This window comes from Sceloporus occidentalis, unplaced genomic scaffold (assembly GCF_023333645.1).
Source record: "Sceloporus occidentalis isolate IW3139 unplaced genomic scaffold, rSceOcc1.0.p SCAF_5, whole genome shotgun sequence".
Lineage (NCBI taxonomy): Eukaryota > Metazoa > Chordata > Lepidosauria > Squamata > Phrynosomatidae > Sceloporus > Sceloporus occidentalis.
In genome coordinates, this window is record NW_028316985.1 from 129,883,260 (window position 1) to 129,897,037 (window position 13,778).

The 13,778-nt window shown below is 41.2% G+C and overlaps 1 protein-coding gene across 2 annotated transcripts in view; it reads left to right on the forward strand.

Moving 5' to 3' along the window:
- The first annotated feature begins 1,890 nt into the window (after positions 1-1,890).
- The window catches only part of VEGFC (vascular endothelial growth factor C), a 59,600-nt gene continuing 47,712 nt past the window's right edge, over positions 1,891-13,778 (forward strand). For both annotated transcript variants that reach the window (XM_089527001.1, XM_089527002.1), the window contains exon 1: positions 1,891-2,049. In XM_089527001.1, coding sequence (XP_089383127.1) covers positions 1,930-2,049 — 120 coding nt within the window. In that variant the 5' untranslated portion in view covers positions 1,891-1,929. The remainder of the gene's footprint in view (positions 2,050-13,778) is intronic.

A 13,778-nucleotide genomic window follows, 5' to 3' on the forward strand; every position in this document is an offset into this window, starting at 1 on the left:
TCTCCAAATGGAGGGCATCCCAATTTTAAAAAATGGAGCACATGACAAAACAAAACAAACAAAACAAAACCGCACAGGTTGAGACCTGCTGGTTTAGAGAAAGACATGCATCTGAGGAAGTAGACTCAAGTCTAGGAAAGCTGATGCTATCAACCTCTTTCTTTCTTTCAGTTAAGCCTCAAAGGTGCTACAGGATTCCTTTTCGTACTGGTGTTCCAGACTAACACGGCTATGTCTTTTAGTTCAAGCTATCCAGGAATAACTCCAAAACGTCCTCCGCTTTGAGCATGACGGAGAAGCATAAGTTTAAAGTTATATTACTGTTGTGAGCTTTTCTTTGCTCATCCTCCATTTTTTCTGACATGTCCTCCATTTGACAGTGCAAGTTGTCCTCTTTTGCAGTTAGGAGGACCTCTGGTCACCCTGAGGGTCAAACTATGTCCTGGAAAAGATGGACCAAGACTGGTCATTTTGGGCAGGTGGCCAAGAAAGGTTGGGTGTCCTCACTGCCAAGGAGAACAAATGTAGGACATTTAAAAAATATAGGGCATGACCAAATAAAACACTCCTATAGATATATATTCATGTTTCTTAGTCATGCTCAAAATAGAGGACCTTTTGGAATTCTTCCTGGACAGAAGGTGGAAACCAAAGACATGGTATATATTACATTAATAAGTGAGAGAATATGTAGGGATATAACTAAATAGTTTCATTATACTATTATATATAGGAATTTATGTTTGAAGATGTAGATTTCACTGAAATATTGTAGTCATTATTATTATAATGATGATTATAATAATAATAAAGAAGACGAAACCAAAGACATAGCTGTGTTAGGTCCAAAACAGACTGCCCAAAATAATCCAGTTTAAGACTGCTTTAACTGCTCTGGCTCAATGCTAGGGAATCATGGGAAATATAGTTTATCATGGTACCTGGGCTATCTCTGACAGAGGAAGCTAAATGTCTCTCAAAACAACAGTTCCCAGAATTCCCTAGCAGTGTGTTTCGGGCCTATTACATTACAAAAAATAAATGACTAAGGGTTCTGTATGGTGTAATGGGAGAGGAGGAGAGTCCAACAATCCAGAAACAGTCTAGTGTGAGACTGCTGTAACTGCCCCAAGGCTCAGTGCTGGGAATTCTGGGAACTGTAGTTTTGCCCTCTGTTTCAGAGAGCTCTGAAGCCACAATAACCTACAATTCCCAGGATTCCCTAGCATTGAGCCAGGGCAGTTAAAGTGGCCTGAGACTGGATTATTTCTGCATCTGTCTCTATATATTTTATGTCGTTTTATATTATATTTTATTGTATATCTTTTATGAAATTTTATATTATATTTTTGTGTCTATTTTATGTGAGATATATATATATATATATATATAGAGAGAGAGAGAGAGAGAGAGAGAGAGAGAGAGAGATTGATTTTAATTGTTTGAATTGTAAAGGGTCCCTTATAAATGAAGTCAATGAAATGCCCGGCTGAATGACTGATAGGCTGGAGAGGGTGGTGGAGAGGGGCCAGCCCTAGTGAGGCCCCTGCCTGTGTCCTGGGCAGAAGGTGGCCCTGTAGGGCCGTGTCCTGGGAGAGGAGGGCCAACAGGGGGCTCCCTCCCTCCCTCTCCTTCCCTCCCTGTCTCCCTCCGAGGCGCGCAGGCAGAGGGCGCTTTAGCCATGCCCGGCTCCGGCTGCTCTGCTCCACGCTCTGCTCCAGAGGCTCCCTTGCCCGGGCTGCTGCTGCTGGTGCTGCTGGTGCTGGTGACAGAAGAAGACCCCGGGAGGAGAAGGAGGAGGAGGAGGAGGAGGAGGAGGAGTAGGCGAGGCCAAGGCGCCTGGAGCCCGGGGGGGTGGCGGCGGGGCTGGTGGCGGGTGCGTGTGCGGAGGAGCCCGGGGCTGGGGGCTTCTCTCCGCCGCCCCGCGCCATGCACTTGCTGGGACTGCTCCCTCTGGGCTGCTGCTATCTGCTGGTGGCCACGGCCCAGGCCTACGAGTCCGGGCAGGGCTTCGAGCAGGAAGAGACAGACCTGGCAACGGGCACCAAGGTAAGACACACAGACAAGCTGCAGCCACACTGGATGGAGGGAGAACCCGGTTTCATACCGCTTTCACTCTTTGACGCTCTGCTATGGAATTCTGGGAGGTGGAGTTTGTTGTGGGGCTCAGAGCGAACCAGACAAAGAGTTAAAGCGGTATGAAACCGGGTTATCCCTCCAGTGTGGATGCAGCCAAACCAAGGTTGGAATCCCACTAGTCACACTCTCTCAGCCTCTGGAGGAACTTGTGCCAAGGAACTCTGAAGGAGCACAAGAGCAGCGAAAGGGATGTGGTAAATCACTGCTCAGAGACATAGATCTGAAGCCTTGAGAGAGAGGAGTGTTATTGAAGACCTTGTTGGGTAGGACTTTGGAGGCATGTGGGGAAAACAGCCATTGCTCAAAGGCAGGGAGATTAAAAAGAATGGGGCAAAAGCCAATAAGGGCAGCTTCAGTTTTGCACCATTAGTGTCACCCTGAAAATATATTTGAATATTGACAGAGTATTAGTTAAGACCTATTTGAAAAAGCCCATCTTCACCCAATTTGTGTCCATGGAGTTTCAGTACAAGTGAACCAAAGCATCATTCATGTCATAATTCATGGGAAGGGGGGCCTCCTTCTCTGGCTCTCATTTTCCAGGGCTTGAGGCGGGTTAAGGTGGTAGTTGCTGTCATTTCTGATGTCTTACGGCAACCCTAAGCAAGTGGGGTTTTCCTGGGCAGGTTTTCTTCAGAGGGTGGCTTGTCCTTGCCAGCCTCCGAGGCTGAGAGAGTGTGACTCACCCAAAGTCAGCCAGTGCGTTTCCTTGTTGAGCTAGGATTTGCCATTGCCAGGGGTTTGAATTTGCAGGACCTAAGCAGAAAAGGGGAGGATAGGGAATTGTGGAGATGTCTGAACCATCTTGTCAAAATTGGTGTGGTTGTTGTGTGCCTTCAAGTCGTTTATGGTAACCCTAAGGCCATAACCCCACCATGGGGTTTTCTGGGCAGGTTTTCTTGCCCTTGCCATCCTCTGAGGCTTAGAAAGGTCACCCAGTGGGTTTCCATGGCTGGATGGGGAACTGAACCCAGGTCTCCAGAGTCCTAGTGCAACACTCAAGCCACTACGCCATGTTGACACTCGTTGTTGCTGTTGTGTGCCTTCAAGTCCTTTCTGATTAATGGCGACCCTATCATGGGGCTCTCTTGGCATGTTGCATCATAGGAGTTTTACTTTCTTCTGAGGCTGAGAAAGTGTGACTTGCCCAAGGTCACCCAGTGGGTTTCCATGGCTGAGCAGGGATTCAGAATCTGATCTCTAGACTCAAATGCCATGCTGGCTCTATAGGATCCAAACATCCCAACACAGGACAGTTCACTGAATATGTTTCACAACATGCCTACAGTGTGTTGTTGTTTTGTGCTGCAAATTGGGCATGAGGAGAGGCAGGGGTGAGGCTCTAACATTTCAGCAGTTTTGTTGTGGTGTGCCTCCAAGCCATTTTTGACTTGTGGTGACCCTAAGGCAATCCTTTCGTAGGGTTTTTTTTGGGGGGGCATGTTTCTTCAAAGGGGGGTTGCCATTGTCATCCTCTGAGGCTCAGAGAATGTGATTTGCCCAACATCACCCAGTGGATCTCCATGGCTGAGCAGGGACTCGAACCCTGGTCTCCAGAGTCATAGTCCAGTACTCAAACCTCTACACTGTGCAATAAGTGGGGAGAGACTTATTGGAGTGAACGCTTTATTTCAGTTCAGCCTCTGAAATCTAAGGTCATCTTGCACTGCTCATTTTTGGTTGATGTTATTTGTCCAGTCCTTGACGCAGCTACTTTTTGATGGCCTTCTGGTCACTACATCCCTGGTTTGGGAGTGAGATTATAAAGGTGATTCCCAGGTTGCTCCTTTAAGGCCAGCAATCCAGCCCCAGAGGATGTGGGGATCAGTAACCCCTAGTTATTTCTCCTGTTATCTATTGTTTGCATGGGACACTTAAGTATTTAGAGACCGATAAGGGTTGAGATTTCGATTGCTTCCTAGAGAATGCATAGGTTAGTTTACACTAGTAAAAGAACAGACTTGGTCTGGGGAATGCAGTATTAGTGCCTCCCTACAAGAAGCGGCTCATTGATGTTGTGCTTTCCCAGCTTCTTTATCAAGGGCAAAACTGTCAGATTGCATGCAAGTCTGTGTCCTTGGAATGGAAAGTTTATGTTTCCGAAACTTTCCGGTTGGATCTAAGCAAGCTGCTGGCTGAAGGAGGGCTTTTGGGGATGTTCTTGTGTAAAAATCCACCAAGAGGAAAATAATAACGGCATTAGAATATGTTCCATGTTGTGAAGATCTGCTGTAGATGTTTCTAAAAACAGCCATAGCTTCTAAACAGCAAAATGGTATTCAGGAAATTAACTTGACCTTTTATGTTTGACAGTGATGTCCAGGCTAATTCTCAGTTGTCAGCTTCAATTCTTGAAGTTAGATAAAGATCTCTGCTTAATTCACAATGCATGTGTGCTAAGATAAGAACAAATTATTGATGGCAAACTGTTTTTCTGTTTATTTTTAAAAATGCCATTAGGTTTGTGTTTGAAAGCTTTAACTTCAACTATATGGCATGCAGAGTGTTTTCATATTTGTGTAAAAAGTCATTATGCTATAAAATAAAAGCCTGAATGGCAGAAATATCTAATCCAAATGTACCAGGTTTTGTTAGATAATAGTTACACACATCTTGCCTGCCCTTGTCGCAAACACATATATTGGAGGCATACTGTGTTTTGAAAAGGTGTGCTGAAATTGTTTATAGAAGGAGCATCTGTAGACACTACACCTCCCTGTTTAATGGGCTACTTCTGCAGCAGTTTGGATATTTCAAACCACTGCTGTCAGTTTTAAAGTGAAACAGCTGATCACCAGAGGCAGCAGGATAAAAGTTTTTTTCCTTCCCAGCTGCCATTTGCGAACCCAGAACTTAGCCCAGTTGGTTGGTGGTCAGTTAAATTTTCTTAACAAAACTACTTCTCTCTGTTTACCAAGATGTGAATAGCAAAGGAAGTCAGAAAATCTTTTTACTCAATCATACCTAATGTTTATAAGCTGGCAGAGACTGAACGTCCGTACTTTAATTCAGAAAAGGAGAGAGAGATTGTTTAACAGCTAATATAGCAAAGGAAGTAAAGTATATGTGAAATTGGAAAGTCCATGGATAGTGGACACCAGGTACATTGTTTTCTCTGTTGGAGGATAGAAAGCAGTGCCCTGGATGTCTATTGTGGCATTGGAAGTTGAACACACATCCTTCAAGTTTTGACAGGGAAACCTTCATAGCTTCCCATATTCATAAATAATGTTACTGACATCAGTAGAGCAATTCAAGTGAAAACAATTAGAAGGATTTGGCTCAGTATCACAGAGAATGCTAAAGAAAAATTCTAAAAGAATTAAAATGATTAGATAAGTAAATTTTAAGTGATCATATCAAAGAAAATGTGATTATGTTGTCAACATAAAAGTCACTTTTCTCAGCCTAGATAAAAATGAGTGTTTTGGGTATTAGTCTGTTCAAATCAAGCTTTCTTTAATTCCTCATATTCAGCTGAAATAGGAGTGAATACATGTAGCCGCATTATAGCCTCTATTTATTTTATAGAGAATATGTTCATCTGTATGCCTCTATAGTACCTGTTAGAATTTAACCACTGGTGGTGTGGAAGAAACTACTGGCAGATTATACCTTTGCAGCAACTTCTATAGTAGAGATGGATAAGCAGGGTGGGTCCATTTTCCTAAATGACATAGTGTTGAGAAGAGTATAAGTTCAGTATAATTGTGGTTTTCTTTTCAAATATTTGTATTCCAAAGGGCCATGAAGGAAGTGGCTCTTGATAATCAGAAGAGACATGTTACACTATTCAACCCCTAACCTTTTTTGAAAAGTGAAGGTATTGCTTGTAGGGAAGGTGGTTTGAATGGCAGGGGTGGGGGAGGAGGACAAGCTGTATATCAGATCCTGAAGTTCAGCGTCTAAACAGGTGACAAGTGTCCCAAGTCTTGCTTTTATATATATATATATACTTCCAACTCACTCATCCTTAAGAAAGTCAGAACGAGTCTCCCAATAATCTCCTACCCAAGTACTAATCCAGTCAGTCCTTCCTTGGTTTCATCAGTATTTACACTTTCAGAAACTCTCAGGCCAATCACTGGGTTTCTTCTTTCTTATCTTTACCTGCTGCTCCATTGCTTTCCTAGTTGCTATCTAGTTCACGTCTGTAAGCAGCATTCATAGTTTTCATCTAGTTTTGCATCATATTAGGGATAAGACAAAACTCAAGGTTTTCAGTTGCTCTTCCTTTAGCCCTCCCTTTATGGATAACTGTGCAGAGAATGGTATCCATCACTTGAATGATATGTCCACATGGGAAGAGGGGTATTGGTGAAAGCAAATATTGAGCTTTATGGCACTTAGTACTAAAAAAAAATCTCATAAAAGTTATTATCTCACATTTTGGAAAATGAAACTGAAGAGACTTCAGTAATACAGTCGTCACTCCTGATTCGCAGGGGATCTGTTCCAGACCCACTCATGAATCAGAAAAACCGCATCCAAGCCCCATTGGATATACTAACCTTGTGCTCCCATGTGCAGCCCCACAGGTGCAAACAAGCCTTTTGTCCCTCTTCCCATCTGCAGAAATTCAAGACCACAAACAGGAAGTCTGCGAACTAGGAGTGACGACTTTATTTAATATTATAAGTCACACAGCAATGTCTTACTTTAGAATAATTATGTCCAAATTAAATATGAATATCACTGAACCAGCTTTTAAAAACATGGTTCTGTCTCCAGTCATCTATAAAGTAGCAGGTCACGTCATCTGTTTAAATGACAGATGATGGAATAGAAAGCGTGCTTAGCAAATTATCAGATGACACCAAATTAGGAGGGGTAACTAATACCCCAGAGGACAGGATCAGAATTCAAAATGACCTTAGTAGGGAGAAATCCACTACACTCAGGCAGAAAAAATGAAATGCACAAACATAGGATGAGTGACACCTGACAACACCTGTACATGTGGAAGGGATCTAGGAGTTAGTAGACCACAGGCTGAACACGAGCCAGCAGTGTGACATGGCCGCTAAGAAGCCAATGTGAGTCTAGTCTGCATCAATAGATGTATAGTGTATAGATCAAAGGAAGTAATTGTAGCAGTGGCATTACTAGGAATATGTGGGGTGACACCCAGTAGGGCCCTCCTCCTCATATATCCCTCCTGGTTTTGCCACAGTGGTGGAGGCCTCCTCACCAGGAAACCTCTGTTGTGACCGTGGAGGTAAGGACCTAGTATGTCCTTTTGGAGCAACTCCAACACCCCCCCCCCCACATCAGTTGGCACCAGGGATGGGGACATCATTGATATTAACACTCTGTTCTGGTTTGGTCAGACCTCATTTGGAATACTGTGTTCAGTTCTGAACACCACAATTCAAGACAATTGTGGTGCTCAATTGAGAAGCTGGAATATGTCCAGGGGAGATTGCCAAAATGATTGAAGATCTCCAAACCATGCCCTATGAGGAGTGGTTAGGGATCTGGGTATGTTTAGACTGGAGAAAAGAAGATTAAGAGGGACTTGATAGCCATGTTTAAATATTTGAAAGGATATCATATCGACAATGGAGAAAGCTTGTTTTATGCTGTTCCAGAGACGACACAGAGCAACAGATTCAAACTACAGGAAAAGAGATTCCACAGGAACAACTTCCTGATGGTAAGAGTTGTTCAACAGTGGAATACGCTGCTTCAGAGTGTGGTGGAGTCTCCTTTGGAGGTTTTTAAATCGAAGGTGGATGACCATCTGTCCGGAGTGCTTTGATTGTGTATTCCTGCCGGGCAGAGGTTTGGACTGAATGGCCCTTAGGGTCTCTTCCCACTCTATGATTCTAGGTGGGAGAGCTTGAACGTAAGACTAAAGATGGCACATAGCATGGAGTATAGAGCCTTTCCCCTGACGTTGCCTTACCTCCTCATGGTCTGTTGTTACAGACGCTTGTCACTCAGCTAGGCAGACACTACACAGTTGATCAGTTTGGAGGAAAGTGCCTGTGCTTTAGAGAAGTAACTGCATATTAGGTTCAGTACCCCTCAGTCACATGTCCCTTTTTGTTTTTACATCATGCAGCCTCCCCTCTTTGCTTCAGATATGATAGGGGCTGAGCAGTGGGACAGGTTTGTTTCATCAAAGAGAGAAGTTTACTTTATTACTTTTATGCATATTACACCTTCTTGATTCTTCTTGTTTTTACTGTTAATAGATTGTGTCTTCCATGCCAGACTTTTTCTGGGAAAAGGGGGCTCTCTGAATTCTTGTGGGTTTTACGTTTGAGTAAACATGCTATGCATCTGCAATAGGTTGCCAGAATCTGAAACTAAACTCATTGGGGCCAGCAGAGATTGTCAGATGCCTCTTTTTCAAAGAAATACAAAAGCTCCTTTCCTCTTAATGGTATAAGACATCTGTCCTATTTTTTTTTCTTTTGAATATGTAAATCATATCTGAACCCAGTAAACTAGGGGAGGGAATGATTGAGCCTTCCAGATGTTGCTGGAGAACAATTCCTAGTATGCCTCATTACTAGGGGGCCAAGTGATACACATCCCTGGTATAAATGGTTTTAGTGAGTCATAGAAGATGAATTGATAAATAAATTACTTCACAGCTATGTGTGACATTGGCATGTGAATGCAGAGGCTTGGGCTCACTTAAGGATATTTGCACTGACATTTGAACTGATGCCAGCACATTTGTCCTGTAACCAGCATTAGAGCACATTGGCCCTTGTTCCACTTGCAGTGCAGTGTCTGTCGACAGAGCTGGATGTAAATGCCACTAATACAGATAGGCAAGACTAGTCATGTTCTTGTAGCATGGTAACCAAGGTTTATTCTAGTGGCCTTGAAGTATATCAAGAGCTACATATGATTCCTAAACATTTCAAAAATTATTTTTATTTGATCAGTTGGGTTTTTTATCATACACTCTTTCAGCTTTTGGTAATGGAGTCACATATACACAGGCCAAGACCTTTATGCACTTTCCCCCTTCAATTTATTGTTACCGTATATACTCGACTATAAGTCGACCTCATGTATAAGTCAAGGGCAGGTTTGGGGGCCAAAATTAGGGATTTTGATATGGCCTGTGGATGTCGAAGGTAAAACTTAGGGGCACGTAACAACGGATCTAAACTAGTGATTCCCAAACGTTGGTCTTCCAGATGTTTTGGACTTCAGCTTCCAGAATTCCTGACTGTTGGCCAAGCTGCTTGGGGTTCTGGGAACTGAAGTCCAAAACACCTGGAGGACCAAAGTTTGAGAATCCATGATATAAAGGATGAAGCAAAGGAAAGTAATGCCAAAAAACCTTAAAAGATTCCAGAAGGCCTAACTGTTTGTGCTCATCATAAAGGGGGGATGGATGAGAGAATAGAGGGGGTGGGGAAGTCAGGATTTCCAGGACAGATTACGCTCTTGCTTTTCACCAGGGAATGGTTTCTTTTATCTGTTTCTTTTCATTTCTTATAAGAGTTAAATACAGAGTACTTATTTTGACCCATCGATAAGTTGACTCATGGTTTTGGGGTCATTTTTTTTTTTACTAAAATTGCTAGACTTATACAGTATGTACATTTGAAAGTGTTTTTGTTTGGTTTTGGTTTTGGCTTTTTGATGATTCAGAACTAAAATTATTAGTAGACAACTCTGTCATAATAGAGTTTTTGTTTATATTTGCGGTATCAGATATTGTAGTGTAAATACTTGTTTGAAGACAACCAGTTTGAATGTTCTCAGATTGAAAGTGTCAATCTAAAGAAGTCAAGGCTGTATGGATTATTTTAATTGGACTAATTGCTTCTGTTTGTAAGCTTTTGCAAGAATGTGTGGTTCTTGCACACAGATGTCAGGGACTGACCTTGCGGAGGAAGACATAAGAAAGGTGTTGATAGTCATCCATTGAATCTGAATCTTATTTAAAAGTAGTAAATCCATACAAATCCATAACCAAGTGCTGATGGTTATATTTTGTTTAATTTTCCTTTTGAATTTATTTAGGAAGTCTGCAAGCATTTGAAAGGCCCATGTTCATGTGCCCACAGCTGTATGCCTTCTTAGTCTCACGCGTGTGAATGCCTCTAACAGACTCCAAAAGCAGGGCAGGTTCTTGCCCAGGACAAGAACAAGGAGGATTTCAAATTCTGGAATCTCTGATTGGGAAATGTTTGTATCAATTTTCAGTGAATGTGTGTGTTTGTGTGAATGCTCACATGGAGTATTTGCAAAAGAAAGAAACTCCTTCTGGGTGAGTCTTCTTCATCCCTGTTTTGTTTTTTACTTAGTTTGCAGTTCTGATCTGGAAGTGACTCTCATTAGGTTTAGTGGAGTTTCCTTTTTGAATAGATATGTATAGCACTGTGGTGTTAATCTCAGGAGCTATTAATGGAATGTAGAGGTCATCTACACTGAGCAGGATTAAGTAAATTTAAAACTACTGCCATGCCTTAAAACTTGAAGCTATACCATCTTTTCAGGCTTAACAACTTCTAAAGGCCAATTTCATACTTCACAGACTCTTTAACTAAAGATTAAGTTTTGTTGGATTGCAATTTAGAGTTGTCATTTAAATAATGAGTGTCTTGCCAGTCTTTCTACCTCATGCAAAGAGGATGAAAGTACCTTATTATAGGACTACACATACGCATACACACACATACATATATATGTCTGTGTGTATGGGGCTGCCTTTATCAAAAGTATCACATACTACTGCAACCATTGGTCTGTGAGCTGTCCATTTGAGACTATAATCTTCCTAAAAAAAATAAATTAAAAATTCTTCCCTCCTGCATATGCCCCCAAATATTCCTTGTTAATTTTTCTCATTAGCATCTCTTCATAATACTTCCTTATTCATTGAACCAAACTTTGATGTCAGCTGCATTCTTCCTTTCTGCCATTCATGAATTGTTTCTGACAGTCAGTGTTTAGTTCCTATTATTTTTTTTGTCCCATCTTCATCTTGCTTTGTTGTTATTGCTTATTTGCATAGCACCATTAGTGGACATAACACAAATTCCATCAGCAAAATGCAGAAAAGTCTCTGTCCCCATGACATTTACAATGTACAAGAAATAGTAGAAAAAACAAACAATAGAAGTAGAGGAAAACAAATGATTGTTTTTCTATTCCCCCCTCCCAAGATGATTGTTTCCTAAATCTGCTATATCCTTGTTGCCATAACTTTTAGAGCTCTTCACGGTCTGAAAAAGTCTTTCCTGTCCATATTTACTACTAACCTGATTTTTTTAAAAAAACCCAAAACTTTCTGTACTCTTTTTGCCATGAAAGCACCCCCTTGTGGCCAGTGAAACCATAAAAATACATTGGAGATTCATATCGGAGCAGCTGATTATTTCAGAGAACACTGTTGTTACATGCATGTTTGTTCCAGTAAACATGTGAAAAGTAGATGTCATATATTATATATACATTATGTAATTCCTGGTTACAGGTATCTGAGGCTCATGCAATAGATAATTGCCTCTAAAACTATCTGATCTGATAGACCAGCAATTTTAACCTCCAGTGTGCAGGAAACAGGTACTGCATTTGGGTTGTATTATCTTCATATTCCCTTTTTTCTTTTCTGGAAACCTATTTCAGATTGGTAACCAGTGATTTGCAGGCTGAGAGCAGTCCACAGACCCCACTTTGAGTAGCACTGGACCAGGTGATCCCTTGATATGATCCAGCAAGGTCCTTCTTGTATTAGTAAAGCTAGCTCTTGGGAGATACATTTCGTCTTACGGTCTTATTTATTATGTACTGTATAAGTGACCGCATGAAAAAAAGATAAGCACGCCAAAAAAATAAAAATAGAATTCTGCTTCATAACTCCAAACACTTCTGAACACATTTTAGAAGGAAATTCCTTGCTCATCTTTGGCTAAAGTTTTCTAATGATATTTTGGCTTTATCCTTGATTTATGTCATACTGTGGTTTGGGGTTTTTTGTTTCACTTTAAAAAAAAATCCTCATTTTATCATTGTGGAATGTAACAATTGCAAGAAAAGATACTGTTCTGGTTCCAGAGAGACATTGTCCAAAACAGTTCAGATAATTACTTTTATTGGACCAACTATGTTTCAAGATTAATGTTAGGAATTTCTACTGCATTGCATTACACTTCTGTGTCCAGGTTGATGTAGCACAGCACAGCAGAGTGCAGTCATTGCTGCCAGTCTCTTTAACTGCTGGCCAAAATGTGTGCAGAGGGGATGGAAGGAAGGAAGGAGGCATATAGACAGACAGATGCAAGAAAGGCCAGCAGTGTTATGTTGTTTACCCTAGCATGAAGGTACAACACAGTACTAAGGTGATTTCTGGCCTGGCTTAGAAATAGTAAGACTGCAGTGGAAACTGAAAGGTAATCATATTTGCAATGAGATATGCATTAGATATAGATCAGGATATTGTGTGAGATTTTGGTGTGTCTCAATTTTGTTGTGGTATGTCAAAGAACATCAGTGAATTTTGTATGAGACTGGAATAAATATTAAACAGTGCTACATAAAGATTTGGTCTTCCTCAGCAAAACTCACATTGTCATTCTTTGCAGCCGTTCAGTGTGTGCACCCTTGTGGCCAGTACACAGCTACAAGGCTTATATATCATTGAAGAACAAAATGGATCAGGATAAGACACAAATCTGGAACATGTCAGAAAGCACATGTTGGTCCCAATGTGACAGTATATACATTATGGTCTGAATCCTCTTTGCCCTGTTATTCTTACTGTGTGCCTTCAAGTCATTTCCAACTTATTGTGTCCTAATGTGGACAGGGATTTCTTAGCAAAACCTATTCAGAGAATGCTTACCCTTGCGTTTTTCTCATGCTGAGAGTATGTAAGTTGCCTAAAGTCACCCAGTGGGTCCATAACTGAGCAGAGATTTGAACTCTAGTTTCCCCAAGACCTGGTTCAACACACAAACCCCAAGATTATGTTGGCTCACATTTGTGCCCATCAGTGACTCAGTTATACTGGTATAGGTAACTGCAGCAGGAAAAAATGTTAATCACTGGACTAGTGCACCAACATAATTGCAGTGCTTTTTAACAAGTGGGTGTGAGAACCACTGGGGCGTTTTAGTTTTGCACTGGTTTATTTGAGTATTTATACTCCACTCTTCAACCACAAAGGCTTCAAGAGCATCTTACAAATTGTTAATTTGACAGTTCCCTGCTCTAAACTAAATAGTGGTTTGATTGTTGGAGGAGGGCTCCAAGAGTCCTCAAATTCAGCCTTAGCATAAATCTTGCCTAGTTTTTGAGTTTATAGAGTTGCCATAGGTCGAAACTGACTTTGAAGGCACAGAACAATAGCAGTTTTGATCAGTGAGAAATTTTCTATTTTCCCTTCAGAGAAGTTCTATATTCTCTTCAGAGAAGTTTCTCTCATGCTTGCAAAAATATATCATTTGAAAATATTGATACAGGAAGCTACACATACATAATGAGATTACAGTGGGACCTTGTTATCTTCTGGGTTTTGGTTCCAGGATCCCCTGTGGATGTCAGTATTTGTTGATGCTCATGTCCCATTAAATATAATGGCAGAGCAAAATGGTGCCCCTTATATAAAACGTAAAATCCAGGTTTGCTATTTGGAATTTATACTTTTTTGGAAAATTTTC